The sequence below is a fragment of the Apis mellifera genome, linkage group LG11 (assembly GCF_003254395.2).
Source record: "Apis mellifera strain DH4 linkage group LG11, Amel_HAv3.1, whole genome shotgun sequence".
Taxonomy (NCBI): domain Eukaryota; kingdom Metazoa; phylum Arthropoda; class Insecta; order Hymenoptera; family Apidae; genus Apis; species Apis mellifera.
This window is the reverse complement of record NC_037648.1, coordinates 9473993-9498929: the sequence shown is the minus strand read 5'-3', so window position 1 is coordinate 9498929 and position 24937 is coordinate 9473993. Positions and strand designations below refer to the sequence as shown.

Genomic DNA, 24937 nt, shown 5'->3' with positions numbered 1-24937 from the left:
ATATTGCGTTAAACGTGTTTAATTCGCGTATAGATTACATATATTGTTTCAAAAATCGAGTTTTTATGCGTCTCAATATAAATTAAACGATTGATTGAATCACGTTTATTAAACAAACATTGTTTTTCATTATAAAATAAGATAAATATTTATTTTAATAATATATAGTAATTTAATAAAGGTAAAATTTAACAAAATAAAATAATTTCTATAAATGCTTGATCGCATAAATTAAATAACTTTCTTCAAAACTTTATATTCAAAATTGATCCAACTGATCTGTTGAAGAGGAAAGAAGAATCTTAATAAGATAAGAAATAACAAGGTAAATAATATTATTCTATAATTCTTGATTATATAAATTACACTTTTCAAAAATAGGGATAAAATTTATTATTCCATCTAATAATATCTTCACTGAATAACTGTATACTTATATCCGTTAAGAGTTGAAGAAAAAGTTGCCTCTCTACGAAGCAAGAAATAACGGGATACAGACGGAAGAAGCTAACAATGATATAATACCGTTACGAAGGAAAAGGGGTACAGGGGTGAGATTAGCGAGGAGGTTGAGAAAAGAAGCGGCCGTTTAAGTGGCGACAACGGATACGGAGAATGGAAAACACGGTCTCCGTTTAATGCTGTTATCATGGTGGACAACGAAAGGAAATATGGCGGCTATTATTCGCTGAATACTTTTACCTTGCCCCGTATTTCTCCGTTCCTTCTTCTCTTCAGGATGCACCACCACTTGGTTGAGGGGAACGTCCTTCCACCATTGCTTTTTATTCGTAGCATTTTAAGAGCGTAAATTATAGAAATCGAAGAAGTTTGGTAAGAAAAAGTAATCTTTATTTTTCTTCTACTATTAGATGCACGTTCACTCATCACTTAGATATTTATAATTACGTATAAGAATATAAATATACGTTTAAGTTGTTTGTTATATCTAATAAAAATCACAGTTCTAATATTAATGATAGAATTTCAATATGTATGGGGAAAATTGTGTTATTATAACGTGATAATAATATTATTAATAATATATATTAAATTCAAAATATGTGTTAATATATATATACACAAATTATAATGTGGATTTAAACATAATAAGCTTATGTTTAAAGTTATCAAGTTATGGAGTGTATATCGTTGGACCTGACTGTTATCGATGGGGGTTTGGGGATTTCCTCCGTCCAGAAATTAGGACTGTAATACGATAAATTTTCACGAGCGAGCGGACCGACGGTTGAAAAAGCGTAACCTCGTTTGTCCACCGGAAGTTTCGCCGGACGAGAGGAACCAGTGATAAATTCGGTAATTGAAGAAGGTTACTTACCCCGCCACTCGTTCACCCCCTGTTTCACGTGGACGAGAGAAGGTGAACGAGTGTCGAAGAAAGAAGATGGAAATGGTTGGATGATTTGTCACGTTGATGAAAATATTCGGGGATATGTGTATTGAATTCGTGAGGGATGAATGAATGATCTGGAATTTTAATTGGAAACGTAGCCATTATGAATTTTGTATTTTTTTATGGTTTATTTGCGAAAAATTTTCAAAATAATTTATATATATATATATTTTTTTTATTAGTAAATGTAAATCATGTTTTGTTCAATTTTTTTTTTTTTAAATTTTCTGTCTCGAGTTTGATAAATGTAAATTGTAATTTATCTGAATTTCAAAAATATTTTGATGCCCTTTGTTTAACAGATATAATTTATGATTTATTTAATTTTCGAGAAAATATCTTTTCATGTATTTTGTATATTTTTTAAGCAGATAAATTTATTTTTTGCAGTTTGGATTCTTACAATTTTTAAATAAAATATTCTGTTCTTAAAAATGTTCGAAAAGTATTGTAATATGTGTATAAAATCAAGTATAGAGAAGAGGCAGGAAATTATGAAATTTAATAATGCAATCCAATTACCATCTCTGTAATAACTTTGATCTATGAGAACTAACCTCCATATTAGAGAAATTTTACATATATTTAGAAATTTATATTCCAAAGTTTAATCTCGTTTATAGCGTTATAAAAATGATTTCAAGTAATTAACAATTATCTTTATAATTACGTGAACGTAGTTATATCGATCACCCATTAATTATTTATCACCAATCTAAAAACTTCCTCGTTATAATTAGATTTTGCTTTTTTCTTAATTAAAAAAAAAGGGGGGAAGCAAATAAATAATATAAAATCTCTTTTATCGATTTCTGTATCTAAATTACAGGATGCAGAATTTTATACAAAACTTTTGAACCTCAATTTCGTTTTTCTTTTATGCATCACCTTGTTACCCCTTGTTTTATTTTTCCATTCAAGTAATTTGTTATTTTGACAGTTAAAAATTAAAACTTTTTTCCAATTTTTCAACGTCATCAGTGTTTCCATTTCAATTTTTTGCAAAAAAAGAAAAAAAACTCTCCACCTCGGAATTTTTGTCTTCATACGTATATCACACGAAACGAGTTAAGAGTTTATCATAAATGGATCTACTACCCTCTTCTTACTACAAGATCCTCGATTCTGAACGCTGTAGATGTTTGAACGCTGTAGATATGGAAGAATTCCAGCCAAGGGGGAATAAATTTCAAACTCCCTTAACGAACTTGTAAAAGAAACGAACTTCCGTGCAAAAATGGATGATAATTCTCCCCTTCCTGCGTGAAAATTCAAAAGTTACATCGGAGGGGTTAATTTCCTGGCTGGTTAACGCGATACACGGCAGAGAGAGGCGAGGGTACGTGCATGAAGAATTCCGGGAAGAGTAACCGTCGAATCAAGAGCTACTTCCAGCTCGTCAGCGCGTATTAGAGGTTGTGGTTGGTCGGAAACGCATTTTCCAATGTGAAAACGCCACTATTCTAGATGGAAACTCTTCCTCGAAGCCGGTGAACCGATCGAAAGCACGTTGCATCAGACCAAATGAAGTGGCAAATAACCGTTATGTCGAAGTTTCCTGGTCAATGCGTTTGTATTTCCTTTTCCTCCTTTCCTATTTTACCCACTCCTATCGTCTCGTTTTGACCTTTCAGGCCATTTCTAAAGCGAAACGTTCAGGGAACATCTCCTTATTTTTTATGAACGATCCTCTTCCGCTCCATACTGTTCATCGATCTTTCATCCCTATCCCTAACCGAGGTTTATGAGAAGAAAAATCGAAGTTTTGAAAGAGAGAAAGGGAATGATAAATAAAGGAAGAGGCATTGAATGTTTAATATTGTTGGAATAAGTTTGTGCAAGAGATGGAGGGGACGTGAGATGAAAGTTTCGAAATTTATAAAAATTCTGGAAATATGATATTTCTGTTTAAAATTTTCTTTATTTTCTCGCAAAATATTTGTATGCAGATTAAGCAAGATTATGATGATGTAGCAGATTAATACCTTTATCAAATCACACTTTTCAATATATATATATATTAAAGAAATTTACTTAAGAAAGAAATATTATTATTCGTTTTTCAGGGAACTTTAATAATAAAAGTTTCGTATTTCGCTCAAAATATGATTTCTCGAAAGAAGTTGGGATTATAATTTTTCTTCGTTTCCATCCGGTGTTAAAGAAAAACGAAATGGAGTGAAACTAATTTTCGTTCGGTCGAAGGAAACTGGCCGTTTATATTTAGTTAAACGCTATCCGCGTAGCGTATCTGGAACAAGGTATTAATAATGCAAAACGAGGAAAAAGACGTCGTACGTTTACCCGTTTACTGGCACGATTCTATCGATTACCGGATGAATCGATATAAGGAAAATTGTGTTTACCCCGCGCGTAATGCGAGAACGTTTTGTTCTTTTGTTACTTGCTACACATATACGATTATTGGTTATTGCATTGAGAAAAGCTTCACGTATATACTATTGTATACTTTATTATCTAGGAAATCTCGAAGAGTTCTATTTTGAACTCGTCGTTTAAATTTAAAGAGAAACGTCTTCTTTGCTGTTTAATTATTCGTAACAGAGAATTGATCGTTAGATCCTTTACTTATTCGTGACGGTTTAGATTAAGTTTTGAAACGTTTCGCTTCCATTCTAAATTTGTCACCGTGAGATGGAATGTCATTTGTCGAAATGTTTTCAACTTATTAATTATATCCAGATTGAATTAATTCTTGAGATATATCTATTCCGAGTTCATCATTCGAGTAAATTCTTCTTGAAAAACGCTTTGGATTTTTATCTGGAACGAAAATTCTTTTTCTCGAGATTAAAATGAAAGAATTAATTATTCCTAATTTTTCCAGTAATGTTATTTCCAATAATTCTAATTAAACTTTGTTCAATATTATTTCAAGATTATTTTAAGACGATGAATATATTATCGTGATATTGTAAATAACCGTGTTACATATTTTGATAGCAACTTCCAAAGACTACATTGACGTTAGTTAACTGAGCGCTTCGAGCATGTGAAAAGTGGTTTTCTAGGTACGCGTCTGGCTTGTACTTTCCCGTATGTTTGTTCCAGCATAGAATCCTTCGTAAAAAAAAAAAAAAAGAAAAGAAAAGAAAGCGAGCTTAAGCGTGGAGAAGTTACTTTTTAGCTGAAACTTTTGAAGAACAGTTTTTTGTGAAGTTTTTATATAACCGTTCCGTTTCTTTATAACAAAAATATCTTCTGTGAAAGTAGAATAGTTGTTTTTATTCAACTTGACAAGAGTAATATTTCTCAATTTCGCTTAGCTGAATCCATTTATAAAAAAAAAAAAAATGGGATGGTGTCTCGATTCAAGAATTGTGATAAATATAATATCATTATTTAAAAATTATTAATTTCTATCATTAATCCTTCTTTAAATTTTATTTCTCAATTTCACGTATGGGAATTCAAATAAGGGGAAATCATACGTTATTGTTATATTGAATATGTAACAATTTGCAATGAAATTTCTAAAAATTACGTACATATATGTGTATAACATCTTAAATATTAAATGTAATTGTTACTGACAATATTTCTTTTCTGTTACAGCGCCGCCGCAAAAAGTGGAGATTAGCAATCATCCGAACAAGAAGAAGATCGAGGTGAAGGTTGGGGAATCTCGTCGTTTGGAATGTGTGGTACGATCAGCGAAACCTGCAGCCACGATTACGTGGTATCGTGGAAACATTCAGATCAAAGGGGGCGAAACGTCGATTACACCCATTTCCATCGAGGGTGGTGAGTGAATTCATTTGTTTTATTTTATATTTCAATTTTGAAATTGAAATTCCCTTGAAATTATTTTAAGGAATATTCTAAGTTCTAAAGTCTGTTAATCAACAGATTTTGATTTATATTAAAACAACGCGAAATAAATAGATTATGTCTCGAAATTTGAGAAAATAAATTGAAAATAATTGACAGAATCTTGACAATCGGGACAGTGAACGAATGAGTTCTCTTGCTGAAATTGAGTTCCAACACTTGTACAATCTTCTCGAGCTATGATTAATCTTTGTTTATCTGGATCTGGAATTATCAGTTAAATTCCATTTTCTCTCATTACTTAAATTTGGAAATTGAATTATTTCTCGTTTAAAAAATAATATATCATTCGTTTCACCATCGTTTGGATGAATATTTATTATCAGATGTTTCTCCACGGATAAAATTAAAACAGTAAAATCGTTAATTAATTAACACAAATGAACTTCAATATTTGGTCGTATCGCATATTAGCAAAATTCATGAATAAAATTTTAAATATTATTACAAGATATTAATTAAGATATCGTAAACAGTTTCTCCCATAACAAAATTGTTATAGAAACATTTGTAATAAAATTCTAAAAATATCTTTAATATTACGAATGAAATAACATTTACAGTAACATTATCATTTAAAAGGGATTTCCAATTTTGAATTTGTTCCTAAGGAATTTTTTTAAATCTTACGATGAACACAATCAATACTTTCAATCTTCCAAAAAATACACAAATGAATTTTACGTATCTCCTTTCCCTTCGGAGGTAACAGTCAATTCTCATTAACTCGGATCAATTCCTCCCACCTAATACACACATTCCAAGACCTATCCCAAACCCTTCATCCCTTTCACGCAACCGAGGTACAAATTCCTCCGGTATTAATCCCCCACCGAGTCAATCGATCGTTGCACAAAAGCGCCGCTTAAAGTGGATTCCCCTGTGTCGATTTGCCCGCTTCCATCCCCCTTAATCCATTTTTACCGACAATTAACGAACGTAGACGTTGCGTCTAGCTTCGACAAGAACCTACCGACGAGAATTCCTGCTCGACTCGGTGGTTAAAAAAAAAAAAAGGAAAACAAAAAGGGAAAGGGAACAAAAGGTATCGAAGGAAAACGGGATTCTCCTTAGCTCTCCCTCGTTCCTCGATAGCAGAGAAGGCAGGAAAGAGCGATTCTCAAACGGCGAAAATCGCCTTCTGCCGGCCGGTTATATCGATCCTCTCGAACAAGGGAGGCGTGTAGACCCCCGAATAAAAAGGAGAAACAACGTCGAACAGACGTCGAGGTCGGGGAGGGAAAAGGTTACAAAAGATGAGTGGCGCGGCAGAGTGGAGAAACGATAAGCGTGACACGAGGGAAAGGAGGCCATAATGGTTCGACGAGCAAAGATCTTCTCCGCCTGTTATTCCTCCTCCCTCCTTCTTTCCACTATTTTACGTAATAATTAAATGAATATGAAACAGAGGGACGTGGTGTATAACGTCGGGCTCGTTATCTTTATTTAAATTTCGCGAACCGTGCCGTTCTCCGTGATTTAATCAATCCTAAACTTGTTGTCCTGTTTATAAATCGGCCGGGTAAATACGAGAGATACCGGAAACGAGAGTGAGAATCGAATGGAATGAGTATCGATATTGGGTGGAAGTAGTTTGGGTTGAAGTTCGATTATTATTCGATCAGGAATAGGGGATAAGGGATCGGCGAACCGTTTGATGAATCCTCCTGTTGTGTTCTACGTGGATTTTACGATTTTGGATTTAGAAATTACTGATATTATTCTATAAAAAAGAAAAAAATTAATAACAATATCTAAATAAATTCAAGTGATTTAAATTCTTTATCAAGGATAAGATTATCAAGTCTCTATTTTTCTTATCTATTTATTTCACGATATTATCACACAAATTTTCATTCACTATTTTCCCCCAAAAAAAGAAATGAAAAGAGAAGAAAAAGAAAAACGTAAACATATTACGCGAGAGGTAAAGAATTTTACGTCACAGAATCCGTGTAATACGGCGAGTCTGGATAAAAAGGATGGAGAAAAAAAATAGAAATTTTACGAAATTTTCATCGCAAGCAATCTCACGGCTAAGAGGAAGTGACCGTGTTTCGCGTATTTTTACGTTTGCAACAAATACCAGGTGGAACGAGGATCCGGAACAAAAGGTTGTACGAAATTCAGGTCGCGAACCAGCTTTGAAAAGCGGCGCTTAAAACTTCCCTTCGACTTTTCTCGGACATTTTTTGTCAAAGTGGCCACTCGCTTTGCCGGATTTGTCAAAGAACATGTCCTGAAGAACGTGTCATCGTTCTATGCCATCCTCTACTTGTTACGTCCTTTCTTTAAGGAATCAAAACCGTTTTTGAACGAACAAAGGTAGATCCCATTCTTCGATATTGTACGTGTAAAAATTTCCCCATCCCCTACATTCCCCATCTCTTTCCTCCCAAAATCGAGAGAGAGACTTGGAGACATATTTCGCGGCTGATTTTTTTATGAATTCGAAGGAAATTTGTCCTTCCATCAAGGGAAAATTGATATCCTCTTGTTCAGATTAGTCAAGTTCTTGAGTTTAAGTTTGCGTTTCGTACGAGTCTAATTACTTGTCTTGTAGTCTGTTTGAGTTCGGGTGACCTGACTTTGAGTGATTAATGGGAAATGGATAATATATGTAAGGAGGAGCCACTTGCTAAAGTGTATGCAATAACGAGAGTAACAAAATTGTTCCAAGTTTTAAAAAAATATTGATTGGATGGAGGAGCGGAATTGTTGTTAAGTGGAATTGCGTAGATTTATTGTTTGAGTTTTAAAATTAAAGTTTAATAGCTGCAAAGATATCTATCTTTAATTGCGTAACTGTATAACGCAACAAATAATGAATTTTCTGAACAATATAGTTCGAGGAAATTACTTTTACTTGTTCTTCTCTGATGAATTATTATATGAGATATCATTTTTAAAGATATACCAAGTTGAAATGGTAAACCCAGAGCAAAATTTTTGTTTAAACGTTCACAATTTGTGGCAAGATCGTTCGCAATTTTTGATTGACGAATTGTCAACGGAAAGGATCGACGTAAAAAGGATCAAGTACCCGATTCTTCGCTTAACATAAACCCGATCTCTCACGAGGGCGTCCGCGACAAGCTAAGAAAGATCCACAGCCATAATCGTGTCCCCAAAGCCCCGAAGACAAATTCCGACGTGTAATCGTTCAAATTACGACATTGTTCCACATTTATCCGGTGGATCGTCTGGAACGTGGGCGTAAAAACTAGCGGAACTTGCACTCCTCGCCTCTTCCTTGGCGCAGTTCAAATCATTTTTCCGGGGAGGGTTGTTTTAATATTTAAACGAGGCCACGCTATATTCTTCTACCTAGTGTTTTTTGAAAGCACACCAGAGGATAACTTAATAGAGTGTCTTAGTTGCTCCATTATATCCTTTCCAACAATGCACTTCCATTCATCTCTCCCTCTCTCTCTCCCCTCCCTTTTAGATCGATCTGCCTTGTACATTCCCCCCTTCCCTACCCCCCACGATCCCATATTCCCGTTCTTTTCGTGCTGCTCCAACATAGTTAACGTTTCATGATCCCCAGGGTCGTAACTATGGTTTGCAGTACTTGTTCCACCAGCTTGAAAGTTTTATCTACAGCCGTACAGGCTGCGTGAAGATTTTTCGTTCGTAATTCGCCTGGCTGGAACGATAAAGGCCACTCCACCGGCCCATGACGACGATATTAATTGCAATTGCTTCTCTCTCTCTCGTCGTTTAATCCTCCTCCCCCCTCCTTCCCTCTTTCGCCTCGTTTAACGTCGTTTCTCGACGACGAATCAATCGTTCGAAAAAAATAAAAAAAGAAAAAGAAGGGCGAAAGAAGTGCGTTTCCCCTTTGATCAGTTTTAATCAGTGACAAGATTAGTGATAATAAGAGGAGAAAGGAGGAGAAAGGAGGGAAAGAGGGGGAAGCTGAATACAGGAGAAGAAAATGCACGTTCTTATTTATTAACGATGAAACTACTTTGATTCTAGGAAATGTAATTCGAGCGCGATCTTGAAAGAGATTTATTAATATCAATTCGAATCCTTTTTTATTCTTTTCTCTTTTTCGTTTATTTTCTTTTTTTTTTTCAATTTTACGATAAACGTCTTTGTCATTCCATCATTCTTTTCGTTCTTTCACTGTGTTTTTTTTTTTTTTTTTGGCTTTTGACGATAATTGAAAGCATAGATGAAAATGATATTGTTGGGAAAATTAATTAATTGTAAATTTCTATATCCAAAGTGTTAAAATTAATAATTTTTAAGAAATTTAATAACTTGAATTTATATTTCTTTAATCAAATTCCAAATATTTAATATCTTTTATTCTTTAAAAAAATTCATATTTTCTCTAAACAATCACATAGCTGTCAAAACTAATCAAAAAATAATCAACTATCATTCGTCTTATCTCAACATATTAAGTGCTATAACTCCAAATATTCGAATATTCTTGAAAATCATTCAAATTTATTTAATTTATCAAAATGCGACACGTTCTAATTCTCTTTATCTCGTTAAATATAACAAATAGACAGAAAATGATATTTCACGATGGTATAACACGTAAGAAAAGAATAGAATTGGCGGGAGGAAAATGGAAAAATGGAAATGAAAAGAACATCGAGTTCCGACAAATATTCGCTCGTAAAATAATCGCGAGATAACTAGATTTTTTTTTTTACTTCGAATGTATTACACCCGAGAGACTAGTCCTAGCTAATTTATTTACAAGAGGAATCATTTGTTACACTTCTTAACCCGAGGAGAAATTATTTCCATCCTCCCCCCAGTTAGGATACGGATGAAAAGAATTTTCATTTAGAACAAAAGGAAATTGGCCGTTGACTGTGAAAATACTGTCGCGACTGGGAAATTGGAGTTCCTTGAAAAAAATTAAAAATCAACACGATAGAATAGAAAATGGAAAATCCTCTCGTTTCGTGTACCTTCGGCTGATCGAACAAAATTTTCTGTCCACGGTCAGATTTCTTCTTAAAATCCTGAAAATAATTCCCGCATGTGTCTCGTTTCGATATTTCTCACTATATATGATCGATGTACGAAAGATAAAGATGAATTTATTTAAGGAAAAATCCTTAAATTAATTAATTTTCTTAATTGCAACTAATTTTAAAACGGATTAAAAAAAAACGAATGTTACATTCTTATATTATAAACGAATGTATAAACGAAAATTAATGAAAATATCGGTTAACTAAATTGGATACAAAACTTGTCGATTTTAATTCCACCGGGAAATTCGAATGCCTTTCTCGTCCGAGAAACTCGAGAAACATTCTCGTTGCCTCTGTTCAGTCAGTCGGATTTCATACTACTTTGAGACAAAATTTCGGTGGTTTACGACTAAGTCTCCGAGTTAGTCTACTTCTAATTGCACCCATGCAAGTTCTTCCTGTCGTTTGCACATGTTCCACCACCGCCGTGAGTTACGTATTGGTTTCTAAATCGATACGCGCTTTTCATTGATCGCATTCCTATTACCTTTTGCTCCTTTCACTAAATCAGTGGTAGCTTCAGCTGTCTAACTTTATTAACAATTATAACTAATGATACCGATGGAATTAAAATCGCGATATATCGCTGAAAGAAATGTTTTAATTAAAATTATATTTTACGACAATTTTGTATTTTAAATGCAATTCTTTTCTTCGTACAAATGTTTTATAATGAACGGTTAGATAATTTGTATATCTCGAAGAAGAAGGGAATCTTTATTTATTTAATAATATCGATAGAATTTTACTGAAGATTTCAACTAATTTTTTAAATGTTACTAAATAAAGTACATCTTCGACTTCATGAGTTAAGTCGTCACAGTGGACATCATGTAAGAAGTAAATAATTTATGCAGAGAATTACGTTATCCATTAACCAACGAAACAATCGTATAATTAACATCAAAAACAGATTGCAAGACAATCGTTTAATTAATATCGAAAATAGTCGACGACAATTTTCATATCTCTGTACGTCGTCGAGGACAGATATCAATTAAACCAAACACCGGTATAATTAATTTAATTAATATCGGACAGTCGACTTGAAGAGTGAAAATAGTAATTAATAATTTAGTAAAATTATTAATCAACACTCCGAACACACGAACGTTTCAAAATTTTTAATACGTATCGTAAAATTCAGAATTCCCAATTTCCCCTATATAATTTTTCTTTACTTCCTAATATTCGAGTAAATAGGGATAAGAATGTGTGCTCTTATTTGTTGCATTTGATTATTATAATTTGCCACAGATAAATTTCCACGATAAATTAACAAATAAATTCGAAACAAAAGATCATTTCGAGGTACCAGGCAAATTTGCATAGAGCCACGTCGAGTACGATATAATCGAAATTCTCACTGTTTCGATTAAATCTTAAATTATATGTGCCGTTTTCAACAATTCGAGTTGACCCGAATTTTTAACAAGTAATCGATTGAAAAATGAAAATAAAATAAAATAAAAATAGAAATTTAAATAAATAGGATAAAAATTGACAAGGAATAATTTATATAGAATAACTTGTCCCGGGTGAAATTAAGGGTGAAAGAACAAAATCGTATTTCGTAGTGGCGCTCTCGCCACTGTTACATTTAATAGCATCGAAAATGGCGTCGTTGTGGAAGGGTTCTGAAAACTAATAGGTATCGTTGTTTCGGATAAAAGCCTGTCCGATCTTATTTCATTATTTTTATATATAATGATTTAACAATATTTCGAAAACAATCGAAAACAATCAATAATATGAATAAATATCGTTGAAACATGGTGTCAAAAGTTTGAAAAATTTTTAGAGAGAAAAATTAATTTTTGTATTGTTAAAAAAATCACTGGAAATTTGTAATTTTTTAAAGCTAAACTGGTAAAAAAAATTTCAAAGTTCAGAATTTTTATATTTTATTTACGATTAATAATATAAATACCTTCATTGTGTGAATAAATTATTCTTCTTTTTCTGCGTGTTTCATTTAAATAATATTATAATATTATCAAAAAATTTTTTATCATAATTTATATTGAATCTTAAGGGAAAGATCGTATGGGGAAGAAGACTTCAAAGTGTATGATCCTATAGAAATAAATTTAATTTAAAGTTTTTTTAATCCATGGACTATCTTTGGAGTAAGCTTTAAGAGGATCTACTTAGTTTTATGGGAACATGTGTATGTACATTTTTATAAAAGATGGATGAGAGTTCGCATTCGGACAAGATAAAAAGGGAACATGAGAAAATCGACCCAGGAGACGTTAAATTACACAAGTCACGAAAAAGACGGTCCTTTTATTTGATAACCTTTCTCTTTTTTTTTATTGAATGTAACTTGCACATATACATTGGTTACCTTAAAAAATATTTCAACATATTATTTTCATAAAATGACGAATAAATGTTGAATAAAATTTGTTTAAAATATTTATTCGTATTCTAAGTTTAAATTTTTATTAAACGAAATATGAAAAATTTGAATGATATAAAGAATTTTTATTATTAATTTTATAAAAAAACATATTTAGCACTTTTGCACTTTTTCTTAGAATATTATATAAAATTATGGTTTACCATTTGTTTCTAGACAAAGAAGTACAAAAGCCAGGTGAGAACAAGAAGGAATTGCTCAAGTACGACACCCACGGTTCCATCGTCATTGTTCCTACTGCTGATGACAACGACATGGATTATACTTGCGAAGCTAATCACCCTGCATTACCCTACAGTATGCCTTTAAGAGCAACCATCAAACTTTCTGTTTTCTGTGAGTATAATTTTCGAAAGTCATATATTAACATTAATAAGAAGAAACTCCATTGTATATCTAAATAAAAAAAAAAATAAAGAAATAAAGAAATAAAGAATATTAAAGTGGCTCTAAAGATTATAGATCACTTAAAAAAAATTACAAATCTCACTCAAATATTCCAATTCTTCCAATTATAATTTCCAAGTGTCAAAATAATCACGTACCAAAATTAAACCAACTCCAATTAATAATCGAGAGACTTCAAGAAATGTTACGTCAAATTAGTTAATCGTCTAAATTATATCGATCATTTGTCTGACTCATTAATTACTGAAATTATAACGAAATTATCCTCGTGATAATTACAATTATTTCTATCTACGGATGATATTCAATCAGCGCTACGAGAAACAGAGGAAGAAATCCATCGAACGATTGCGATACGACCTGACATGTTAATTTTACACGTCGCTATCCCTTCTTCGCCTCTTCCGGTTTGAAACTTTTATTGAGAAACTTTTTCCATTACTAAAACAACGAGAACAGATCCCCGGTTCTTTGCCCGACGTATGGCTTTTTTCTTTTTTTTTTTTTCCTTTTTTGCCTCGAAACTTGCATGATCGAATCATTTTTCCAGATCCACCCACCATGCCGTATATCGAAGGTTACACCGAGGGTGAGACCGTGAAACGTGGACAACAATTGGATCTGACCTGCCGATCTCGCGGAGGGAATCCACCCCCCCAAATATTCTGGTACAAGAACAGCGAAAGGATCTCATCTCCCTACAGGAACGAGGGCCACTTCTCTGAGAACGTGTTGTCCATTACTGCAAAAGCGCAGGACAATAACGCGAGATACAGATGCGAGGTATTCAATATCATGAGCGTGGAACCTTTAAAAGTGCACGTGGATCTGACTGTACTTTGTAAGTATAATACTTCCCTTGGAAGTATTTTTATCTCGTAATACAAAAATTTTCTTCTTTAACTTAAATAATAAATATTTAATTAAAATATTAATAGTCATTCTTCAATTTTACGTCATTTCCACACGATTCACAGGCAGAAAGAATGAACTTCAATTCACTGATCAAACGAATCACAATTATTTTTCCCCAGTCGCGCCATCCGGAGTGACGATCACCGGGCCAACAGAAGCGAAGGCCGACGAACAAGTGGTGATCACCTGCACCACGGAGAACTCGAATCCTCCCGCGGATATCAAGTGGACAGTGGACGGTCACAATTTCGAGAGCAACGCCTCTAGAACCGAGCCAGCCCCCGAAGGGGGTTGGATCACCACGTCCAACGTGACGTTCAACATAAATCGCACCAGCCGCAGTATAGTCGTGATATGCGACGCGTCTAACGTGAAACTGACCGAGAACGTCGTCAGAACCCATACCATAACCGTGATTTGTGAGTAACACGAAATTCTGGGATAATTAAACGAGGAAATGAATGAACAAAACGTAAATATGGAAGATTAGATTAATATGAAACGAAATTAATCCGCAAGATTTCGCTTGTCTTGCCGGTTTATCCGAGATCTACGAATCTATGTATCGAGAATATTCGAACACGAATCTTGAATATATCTATAAATGTATGTACGAACTTATTGGACGGAATTAATTTCATCGGTTCGCAGAATATCTATAGTTTCGTGTACAACAAAGTTTCTCTGGTTCAACTCGAACCGCGTAGAATATTATCCTGATACATCTTCCGCGATGCGTTTTGTCGGGTAATTTGAGTGTCTTGTAATGTCTTGTAAGATACTGTGATATTGTATCTTGTCCAGTAGATTGTATCTATTATACGACGCTAGTTTATATTTGTTTTGCGACAGATCCACCGTCGAAACTTAGTATCACCGGTTACGAGGAAGGAACGACGATTGATGCAGGAACGGTGCTTAGATTGTTGTGCACCGCAACTTCCGGAAATCCACTCGCCACGTTGAGTTGGTACAAGAATGATAGAAAGGTGAACATGATCCCTGATCGTTATTTATATATAATAGTATTTGTGAAGAATGATTAAATGTGAATCATCATCGTATGATTCTTGAAAATTAAATTCTTATAATATTTTCATATAAATTTATTATCTCTTAATGTTATCCATATAATTTAATCCATATCCATGTGATTTCAATTGTTACAATATATTTTATATTATTAATATGTTATTTTTAATATTTTTATATTATTAATTTTATTATTGATACATTTTATATTTTTGCTCTTGTAATATAATTATATTTTTTTATTGATTATTTGTTAACAGGTTATATATAACGGAAATGATGCTTAATTGAAATTATCAAAATTGTTTGTGAAATTTCTATAGCATAAAATTAAAATAAAAAGTGATTATATATATAATTTTCAAAAATATAATTGAAGAGAATGAATTTCAATTATAATTATTATTATAAATATTTAACGTTAAGATATCAAATGTTTTTTTAATGAAAATAAGGATAATAATGATATTTTTCTTGATTAATTTAATAATTTTAATCCTCTTCTTTTCAAGTTTTTAATAACTAATTAATTTTTTTTTAATATAATTATTTATCCATATTATCTTTTGTTTTAGGTACCAGGAACCACGAGAACGCGAGATCATGCGGTTTCAAGCGAGTTAACGATACTCATAAATGCATCTGACAATAACGCGCGCATACGATGCGAGGCAGCGAATTCCGCAACACAAATTCCCCTGCTCAAAGTGCTCGTCTTGAAAGTTAACTGTAAGATCTACAGTAAAATATATAAGAAACATGTTTAAAAAAAAGATATAAAGATATATTTTCATCTCTCATCTAATTCGTTAATATCTTTTCAAACTCTTCGACTTTACTCCAGTATATTTCAACTTCCAAAATGAACTTCGAAAGATCATTTTACCCTCTGTATTCTACCCCCTAAAATTCTCTAAATTCTACCTCGAAATCCTCCAGGCAATCGCATTTACTCTCAACAATTTGTATCCCTATCTTTTAATGCCACATAAATGAAGCCCCTCCTTTTGCTCCCCAATCTTTGAATAAATTTATCTCGTCTCGAAAAGCTTCGTGGCAATTATTTCCGAACAATTAACCCGAAATTACCATTGTTTTTGCCACAGTTCCGCCTGATAAAGTCAAGATCACCCGCGAGCCGCAGAATCTGCACGCAGGCCAAGAGGGCCGTATCATTTGCGAATCGAGCAGCAGTAATCCGGCGGCGGAGATGTCATGGTGGAAGGGCGGCATCCCGGTTCAAGGTACCAAAAATGGCACTAAGCCCGGCTTACATGGGGGATTTCTATCGTTCGTCGAGCTCTCGTTGGACGTAACGGAAGAAATGAATGGGGAAGTGTACACGTGTCAAGCGAGAAACAATCAAATGGACAGGTCCATTCACGACGCCACTACGCTTGACGTATTGTGTAAGTATCATAAAAATGTCTCAAAATTGACTTGATTGAATTTAAATGAAAATTATATTAACAGATTCTTATTTTCTAAAATTCAATCAAGTGTATAGTTTAATGAAAGATTTAATTCTTTAAATATCTATATATAATCTACATATATATAATGAATACATAATGAATTTCATTATGTTGAAACATCTTTGTTGAGCAATAATCAAATCTTAAAATAAAATCTTTGATATAATTGATTTAGATTTATAAATATATATCAAAATTGATCTCATCCTTATTATTAATGTATGTATATATTCAATAATTAGAGGAGAAAGCATGATTCAAAAGAAAAATGAATTTTTTGTTACAGATAAGCCGATATTCTCCTCAATCGAGCCTTACGAGTTAATTGGAATGGAGAGCGAACCTTTCGTGATTTCCGTTTCAGCTATGGGAAATCCTAACGAGATAAGTTACACTTGGACTAGAGATGGTTTACCTCTGGTCAGTAATAACAGAAGAATATCTGTTCGTGCTTCTACGTTGAATATCACTAAACTGGATCGTCACGATGCTGGAACTTATATCTGTGAAGCCACTAACGAAGAAGGCACGACATTTTATCAATTGAACTTAACTGTTCAATGTAAGTGCAAATATAAAATTTTTCGTGTTTCAATTTTTTAGAATTTTAAATTGTTAAATTTCCATATCACTCTACTTTTATATTTCTGAATTTTAGTTCTACATTTCCATATTTCAAAATTTTTAAATTGCTAAATTTTTATATCACTTTCACTCTATTATATCTGTATTTTAAATCACTAAAGTTTCATTTTATTTCATTTTTAAATTACTAATTTCGTATCCTCGATTTTTTAAAATTATATAAAAAAGAAAATTTAAGTATTCGATCAATTGAATTTCAACGCCATGGAAATTCTTAAATTTTCTCACGTGCATCGTATATTTTTCAGATTCAGCGAAGATTAAACGCACCTCAACTTCGGGCATAGTATATTCTCCCGGAATCGAAGCGAAATTGTTCTGCGAAGTGGACGGTAGTCCCATAGGAGACGAATACGTCACGTGGCAGAAAGTTGGCTCAAACTCGGAACTCTCCGGCCGATATTCCACCTCTTTCATCAACAAAACTTCTTATCTGCACATCGAGAACCCTGATCAAGAAGATGTTGGAGAATATCAATGCAAAGTTAACAATGGAATCGGCAACGTCACCTCTGAACCTATTCTTTTCATCACAAACTGTATGTGCTTCTTTACATTCATATATATATGTTTTAAATATGTATGTTTTTTTAAAATAATATTTTGATACAGTCAAACCACAAATGATGAATACACCATTGACGAGAAGAGCAGCAGCAAACAAAGGAGCAAACGTTCAATTGTTATGCAAAGCAAGAGGCTCGCCTTTACCTCGATTCTCTTGGACATTTAATGGAAAAACATTGCTCCCTAATGTCACAGAACATAAATACGGAATTACGCACACTGATGTAAGCTTTCAATATATTCTTCAATTACTCTTTACAAGATTTGAATTCGTTTCCAATTAATTTCTTAAAACAAATCTTAAAAAAAGATAAGTAACAATAAATTACTTTATATTATGCAAATATTTTAAATGCAAAAAGTCTTTAAATTAAAATATTTCTATATAGACAAAATTATAAGGAAATCCTGAAACTTATTTATCCCGAAAATTCATTTGTTCAATAAATGAGTCTACAACTCTTTTTGCAGTTAAGCGAATTAATTTCCAATTCGACGTTGACCATTTTCCGTGTGACATCGCACGATTACGGGAAATACGAGTGTCGTGCAACGAACAAAATGGGTCAGTCGACGGATATGATACATCTAGATGTGACGTCGCCACCGGACAAACCTAGCGATCTTGAGGTGTTCAACGTCACCCACGATTCTGTCACACTAGTGTGGAAAAGAGGATTCGATGGTGGTTTGCCAACCTCGTATCAGATACGTTGGAGGCAGGCTCTCGATTACGAGCATCGATACCACTATCTGGATGTATCGGCAGGAGAATATAAAACCACGATAACAGGATTGTCCCTTGGGACATACTATGTGTTCAGCGTGAAAGCTATCAATGAGAAAGGGGACAGTGGCTTTCTACCTGACTTGGTTAAAGTTCAAACGCTCCGTAAGTCTTTTTTTTTTTTACTTTTTTAACTATTTCAATGCTATTTGCCATAGTAGTTGCTTTGTTAGGTAAAAGCAATTTTAAATTTTAGACTATTCTAACCAGGCTAAATTGTGAAACCGTTTGCTAGGATATTAAAAACGGTTTTTGTTGACTAACAATTAGATTAATATTTTATATTTATTATTTTTTTTTTTATTTAGAAATAAATTCTATCATTGGATACGTATATATTTAGTTTTGTTAGTAGAGTAATAATAGTAAAATTCGATGAAAAGATGTAGCTTGGTTCAAGGGAAATAGTAAGAATAGGGCGCAGCTATGTAATTTCATATTTAATATGTGTAGTCAGCTTTGAGTAATGAAATATTATCATTTAATTTAAATGTATATTTGCAATTGTTCTCTAGGAAAATAGAGAACAAATTTAATTGGTGAAGGAAATATAATGTTGTACTTTGCTTGCTTTATTAATCATCTTTCAGGAAACCCACATTCAAAATATACATCCAAATATATATTTAAATCTCATTATACTAATTATATTTCCTCTTCCAAATCAAATTTTCCATTAAAAACAATTGCTTATATACCTTTAAATTATTATCCCCATAAAATAAACAAAAAACAGCTTATATAACAAAAAATATCCATTTTTGCATTAAATCAACATCATGTCTCGTTTGTCTGCTTCATCATCGCATTTGATCTTTTTTTTTTTTTTTTTGCTGAAACAAAGAAGAAAAGAAAGAATCGATGCACGAAATACCTAAAGCTTAATCGCATCGAATATACAATACAACGAGTAAAGTAGCATTTATTCACATCGCATCTAATGAGAAATATCGATCATCATAATTACCAGTATTTAACCGATTGGCATTCCGTGACGTAAATTGATTAATAGTCGTTATGCCTGTAACGATGAAGTCTCGAATGAAGAATTATCATTGCTGATGGACTTAGGCGTGCTAATTAAACACCGCGGACACGGCGGCAATAGTTTAATAATAGATCGATCCGAATCGCTAAAATTGTAACTAACCATTGTGGACTGTTATCGTTGCATGAATAACAATTCGGTGATGGGGCGTTGGCTTGGCTTACAGGGGAGGCACCACCTACCGACGTGACATCCAGCGAGATTAATTCTTCCTACATCATCGTCATTATCATCACTGTTTCCGCCTCTGTTTGCCTACTCATTGCTGCGCCCATAGTCTTTGCTACATTAAAATCGAAAAAGAAGGCCCAACGTTCCGGTAAATATAATCAATCAGCCCTATATCGTCTTTTTTCTGCTTTTATCCTGCAGGGCCGAATAACGCTGAGAACCTGCCGGACGTTCTCTTGGAAAAGGGGGATTTTACAATGAATTATATCTATACGTTTGCAGCAACCTCCCTCATCTTTTTTATCATTAATATCTTCATCATCGTATTGTGGTACATTATGAGAAAGCGAAATAAATCTCGTAAGTTAATTTACGTACAATGAATTTTGATCCGGTTTGCTTCGTCGTCTGAAAAAAAAAAAATATATAATATATAGCATTATAATTTTATGTATGTATATATATATATATATATATATATATATGTTTTAATTTTAATCTGGTGATTGTATGATAGGATATGATATATCCAATTTTACTTCTAAAACTAAAAGTATTATGCAGTTACTTTCAACATGCATACTATTGTTAAGTTTCACAAACTTTCTATCATGTTTTATTTTAACAAATATATATATATATATATATATATATATATATATATATATATATATATATATTTGTTTGCAAAGTATTTGGATAAAAAGAGATATTACTATGTTTGAATTTTGTACAAACTTATTCATTAATAATACATAAATATTATTTCTATTCTAAGTGAAGTTTGATACAAAAATAGAAAGTTTAAATTTAAGAAAAAATTAATAACAGTCACCGGATTAATTAACATTTTAATTTCATTTTTAAAATGTTAATACAACAAGCAACATGAAAGTTTTGTACATTTCATAATATACGTTTCTATCTTTGCGCAGGAATAAACAAATCACAAACAGCGGATATGTATGCGCCATCAACCGTGAATGGAGACACCATGACCGGCGAATTAAGTTCGGTATCGGATGAGAAGAGCGACGTTAACTTCGACACTAATGATTACGTGGTCAGTGCGATCAGTCAGTATGTTCTTAGTAACAAGTAATGCCGGAGGGTAGGTTTGAGTTCTATTAACACATTTCTGTTCCATTTTGCTTCCGTTTTGATCCCCTTTCGCTTATGTTTTCGGTTCTTCTTGATAGAAATAGTTTTTCGAATCTTTAGATCTTCTCCCTTCTTCGGCATTTTATTAAATTGGAATTCTTTCCTTTACTGTTTCTTTTTTTTTTCTTTTCTTTTTTTTCAGTTCAATTACTATGTTATATAGTTTTTCCTTCGTTTCATAATGAAAAAATCCTTATTTAGAAGCTTTACTAAGTAGTATGTTCTTCTTACTGCGAATTCTATCAATAATATTTCAATTTTAAAGCAAATTTTAACTTCGTTTCTTGCAGTACCCTTAAATATAGACAAGTTACGGGGTGGATGTTTAGAGGTAGTTTCCATGCACGTAAAACACACTGAGAATCTCTCGTAATGTATCAGAATGATGAAGTTAATGTCGATACAGCGACGCGAAGTATATCGCTTTAATGCATGCAAAACTGGTAACGTACTTGCGTACAATTCATACTGATACGCTACGAAATTATAGAATTATTCGAGTGATGATTCATTTTATTGCGTTTAAATAAATTCCAGGTTTTTCCCCATCCTTTAATTTAACACTATATTTTCTCTTTATGTAACATAATAGGACGAGGGACGAAAGACCGCAGCTAGCACGTATTTGATAGATCAAACAATGCAAGATTTTGGAAAAGGGAATATGGAAATGCAGGTACATCATCAGGGAACACTTGGTCGCCGTGGCAACCACATTCAACCACCTATAAGCATGGATTCACCGCCACAGCGAACGACAGCCAGTGGAACACTTTCTGGTATATTACTCAGAAATTTCAGAAGATATTATATTTTAGTATATAATAGTAATGACTTTCAAATTTATATCTTTAAAGAGTTCTTTTAGGATCATGTAAAATGTTAATTCTTCAATTATAATTATATAAATATCTAGAATTTAACGCAACTTCCATTTATTACAGTTTCGAAGTCGAGTTACATTGGAAATCCTAGTCCGGCACCACCAAACGACGTAAACTTCTACAGTGTGGAAATCGACAATGGCCGTTACATGGGATATGAAACGAATCACAGTCCAGTGGTGGGTGATCCAGGTTCAGGCAGTTATTATCCATCCATGAGTCCCACTGGACATATGCTTTCGAGTCATGTGAGCAGCGGGACAGGCACGTTGACACGCAGCAGAACCTTACCACGTCCAGTCCCACCACCGGATGTGACTGTGATGACTGCTGGGTCGAAATCGCCGATACCACCGTCGGTACCTCCACCACCTACCACGTTTGCTCGGTCGGTATCCAGCAATGCGCACACTCATGGTCACCCATTGTCGACTTTCACTCCCACGCCAGCCTATTCCGATATTGATGGTCATCTTGTCTGAGGATCGCCAATATTCGGCCCTAGTTCGGTGCGTGGAAAGTATCGTGCCGTACCGAGGGACGAGACTATCATCGTGACAGAAAGAACCACCCGGCTCTAATATACATCTTGATCTGTGGCTGTCGAATCATGGAATTCTTTTACGAATCTTCGGCCTTCATTCATCGTTTTCGACATTTCACTGAACTATATGTATGGTTATGTCAGTTTGATATCGTTCGAGGACGTGAAACAGAATTTTTTGATGAAATTGTGCGATCATAAAGAGTTTTGTGTGGGTGCTTCGACGACTTTCTCATACACATTATCCTCCTTGAACATAAAAGAAAGTAACGGAAGTATGTAAATAGAAACAAAGGAAAAGAGGAACCGATGTTGCGGTTTCTATACGTAATTTTTAAGTAAGCATGCGGTAACACCGTTTGCAATATGCAATATGCATTCCTTATATGCTGGTTTCATTGGTTTTTCCGCGGACATAATTAATACGTACCTCGACTTGGATCTTATGATAGATCGTATAATTACGTTTTTCGCATATCACATTTTAAGAAAAACGATTGATACTTGTGAACAACCCATTGGAATCAACTCTGAAGATATTTTCGTGATACCACAGTTAGCATGCTGTCAGTGATTTATTCAATTTGTTTTTACCATTTCTTTCTGTGGTTTTTGATTGCGCTTATTTACGCACTTTTACTTAATTGTGACGACTTCATAGTGATGTAAAGACTTACATGATCCATCGTGTGAATTAAATGGAAATCGACGAATTTGTGGATAGAAGAAACTCGTCTGAGAATGTTCATCCTAGTGAGCACAAAGGTATGATCAGGTTAAGTTGCATTTTGCTGAGTTAATATCATTAAATGATAAACTCATGCGATCCAACTGATAAATTAGATTGTAAATTAGAAAAAAAGATATAATAATGAAACGAAATATCAGGGAAATTCGCGAGCCGTAACAATATATAACACTTTAAAAATTTTTTTTAAAAATACGTTGAACTATATTTATAATATCTCCGATCGATGGCGCTTTTGAAAGTCGAATTTTAAATCTCGATTTAAGTCGATAATATTATCGAAACTCTATCGATAATGCTACTCTCGATATCATTATATAATAATATGTAAAATGATTTTTTTACTTTTTTTTTTCTTTTTTTTTTTTCCTTTTTTTTATGAATGACCGTCCGTTTTGAAGTTAGCTAATAAAATATTAATGCATTGGCGAACATATTCATGTTTAAAATTTTAAAGAGGAAACGAGACAATCGTTTTACATAGGGAAAGAATTGACAACGTTTGTAATCAGTATAAATTACTGATTTTCTTCTTTTCTTTCCCTTTTGCTCATTACAAAACGCGTTCTCTGTGTTAGATTGAACAATTTTTTTAAGGAAAAAAGTGATATGTGAGGTAAACAAAAGCTATTTGTGAAAAATGATCTATCAGTGACAGTCAATGTGATCAAAACGTTTATGAAAAATGTTTGATAGGTATTAAAATAGTAGAAGATATTTAGATAAGAAAATTCTAAAACAATGGACGCGATATAGAAGTGATTTTACTTTCTTACTATACTTTGATAGATCAATATTTTGTTCCATATATTAGAGACATGATTCCCGCGCTTTTTGAGGTTAAGAAGATAATCAAGCAAATTTTCTATAAAATTCAATTTTACAAAAGCAGATTCGATTCAAAATTTATAAAAAAACATTTTTTTCTTCGTATACTATTAAAAAATTATACGTATATAGATATGAACGTGTTTGCATATCATAAGTTTTTTAATTGTTTATTTTTTCTGTTTGTTTTATGACTCGTAATTTCGTAATTTTCTATGAATATTATTAAATGATTGTTTTATTTTTTAAAACGTTGAATTTTAGTATATACGTATAAAATATTACGTATAAAATACGGAATTTCCACTGCCGAATCCTAAAGTCAATACTAATACGAATAGTTTAATTAATTAATTGTCGTGAAACGCATTTGTATGAACGCTTTGTTCATGTCATTATTGTTACGGGAATTGGCGCGAAATAAAATAGCAAATATAAAGCGTTAATTCTATTTTATGCGTTCGATAAAAAATGTTTTTGCTATTAAAATGATTGATATTTCGTTAAATAAGATTTAGTTATCAAACTCAATATATTACAATTATGCACGATAAATATGAATGAATAATAAGAATATTTATAAGGTAAACAGTTTTCACGTGATATCCAATGAGTGCTGATTTTGTTTTCTATCTTTTATGTATAGTTTTATTACTTCGATTAACAAAATCGGCACGATCAGGGGATAGAAAATAAATGATTGTTAACAATTTATTATTACGCGGTACAATACATATGGCGTTTATAATTAAATTACAAGAAATATGCCAAATATTTACAAATATTGTTAATTGTCGTTTAAGAATGATATTTTGTAAAAATAGCTAGTAAGTAATTTTTTTGTTTTAACTATGATATTACAATATAACTTCACTGCCTAATTTTTATTTTTGTACCGCGAATACGAATTTTTTTATACTAATTGATATAAGACTTAGCATCACGTGAAAACGGTTAACTTATTATTAATAACAAAAAAAAAAGACAGTCGCTTAATATTATTTTTTCAAAATGGCAATAG

The 24937-nt window shown here is 32.8% G+C and overlaps 1 protein-coding gene and 1 long non-coding RNA gene across 7 annotated transcripts in view; one reads left to right on the top strand and one right to left on the bottom strand.

The window, feature by feature from the left end:
* LOC551736 (nephrin) overlaps window positions 1–24699 on the top strand; it is a 347898-nt gene extending 323199 nt beyond the window's left edge. Inside the window, exons 4-18 of one of the 6 annotated variants that reach the window (XM_006564356.3) lie at window positions 4991–5179; window positions 12860–13039; window positions 13662–13952; window positions 14146–14445; window positions 14879–15015; window positions 15634–15787; window positions 16165–16467; window positions 16820–17095; window positions 17427–17717; window positions 17791–17969; window positions 18217–18637; window positions 19953–20111; window positions 20687–20814; window positions 21505–21691; window positions 21857–24699. In XM_006564356.3, the coding sequence (XP_006564419.1) occupies window positions 4991–5179; window positions 12860–13039; window positions 13662–13952; window positions 14146–14445; window positions 14879–15015; window positions 15634–15787; window positions 16165–16467; window positions 16820–17095; window positions 17427–17717; window positions 17791–17969; window positions 18217–18637; window positions 19953–20111; window positions 20687–20814; window positions 21505–21691; window positions 21857–22278 (3617 nt within the window). In that variant the 3' untranslated portion in view covers window positions 22279–24699. Of the gene's footprint in view, window positions 1–4990; window positions 5180–12859; window positions 13040–13661; window positions 13953–14145; window positions 14446–14878; window positions 15016–15633; window positions 15788–16164; window positions 16468–16819; window positions 17096–17426; window positions 17718–17790; window positions 17970–18216; window positions 18638–19746; window positions 20112–20686; window positions 20863–21504; window positions 21692–21856 lie in introns of those variants that run through there. The other 5 variants (XM_006564357.3, XM_006564361.2, XM_006564359.3 and 2 more) reach the window with 5 other exon arrangements.
* Window positions 19348–20788, bottom strand: LOC113219134. The gene is made up of 2 exons (XR_003305790.1): window positions 20655–20788; window positions 19348–20159 (listed from the first exon to the last, which is right to left on the bottom strand). It is a non-coding gene; the product is annotated as an uncharacterized LOC113219134 (long non-coding RNA).
* Window positions 24700–24937: the final 238 nt, after the last annotated feature.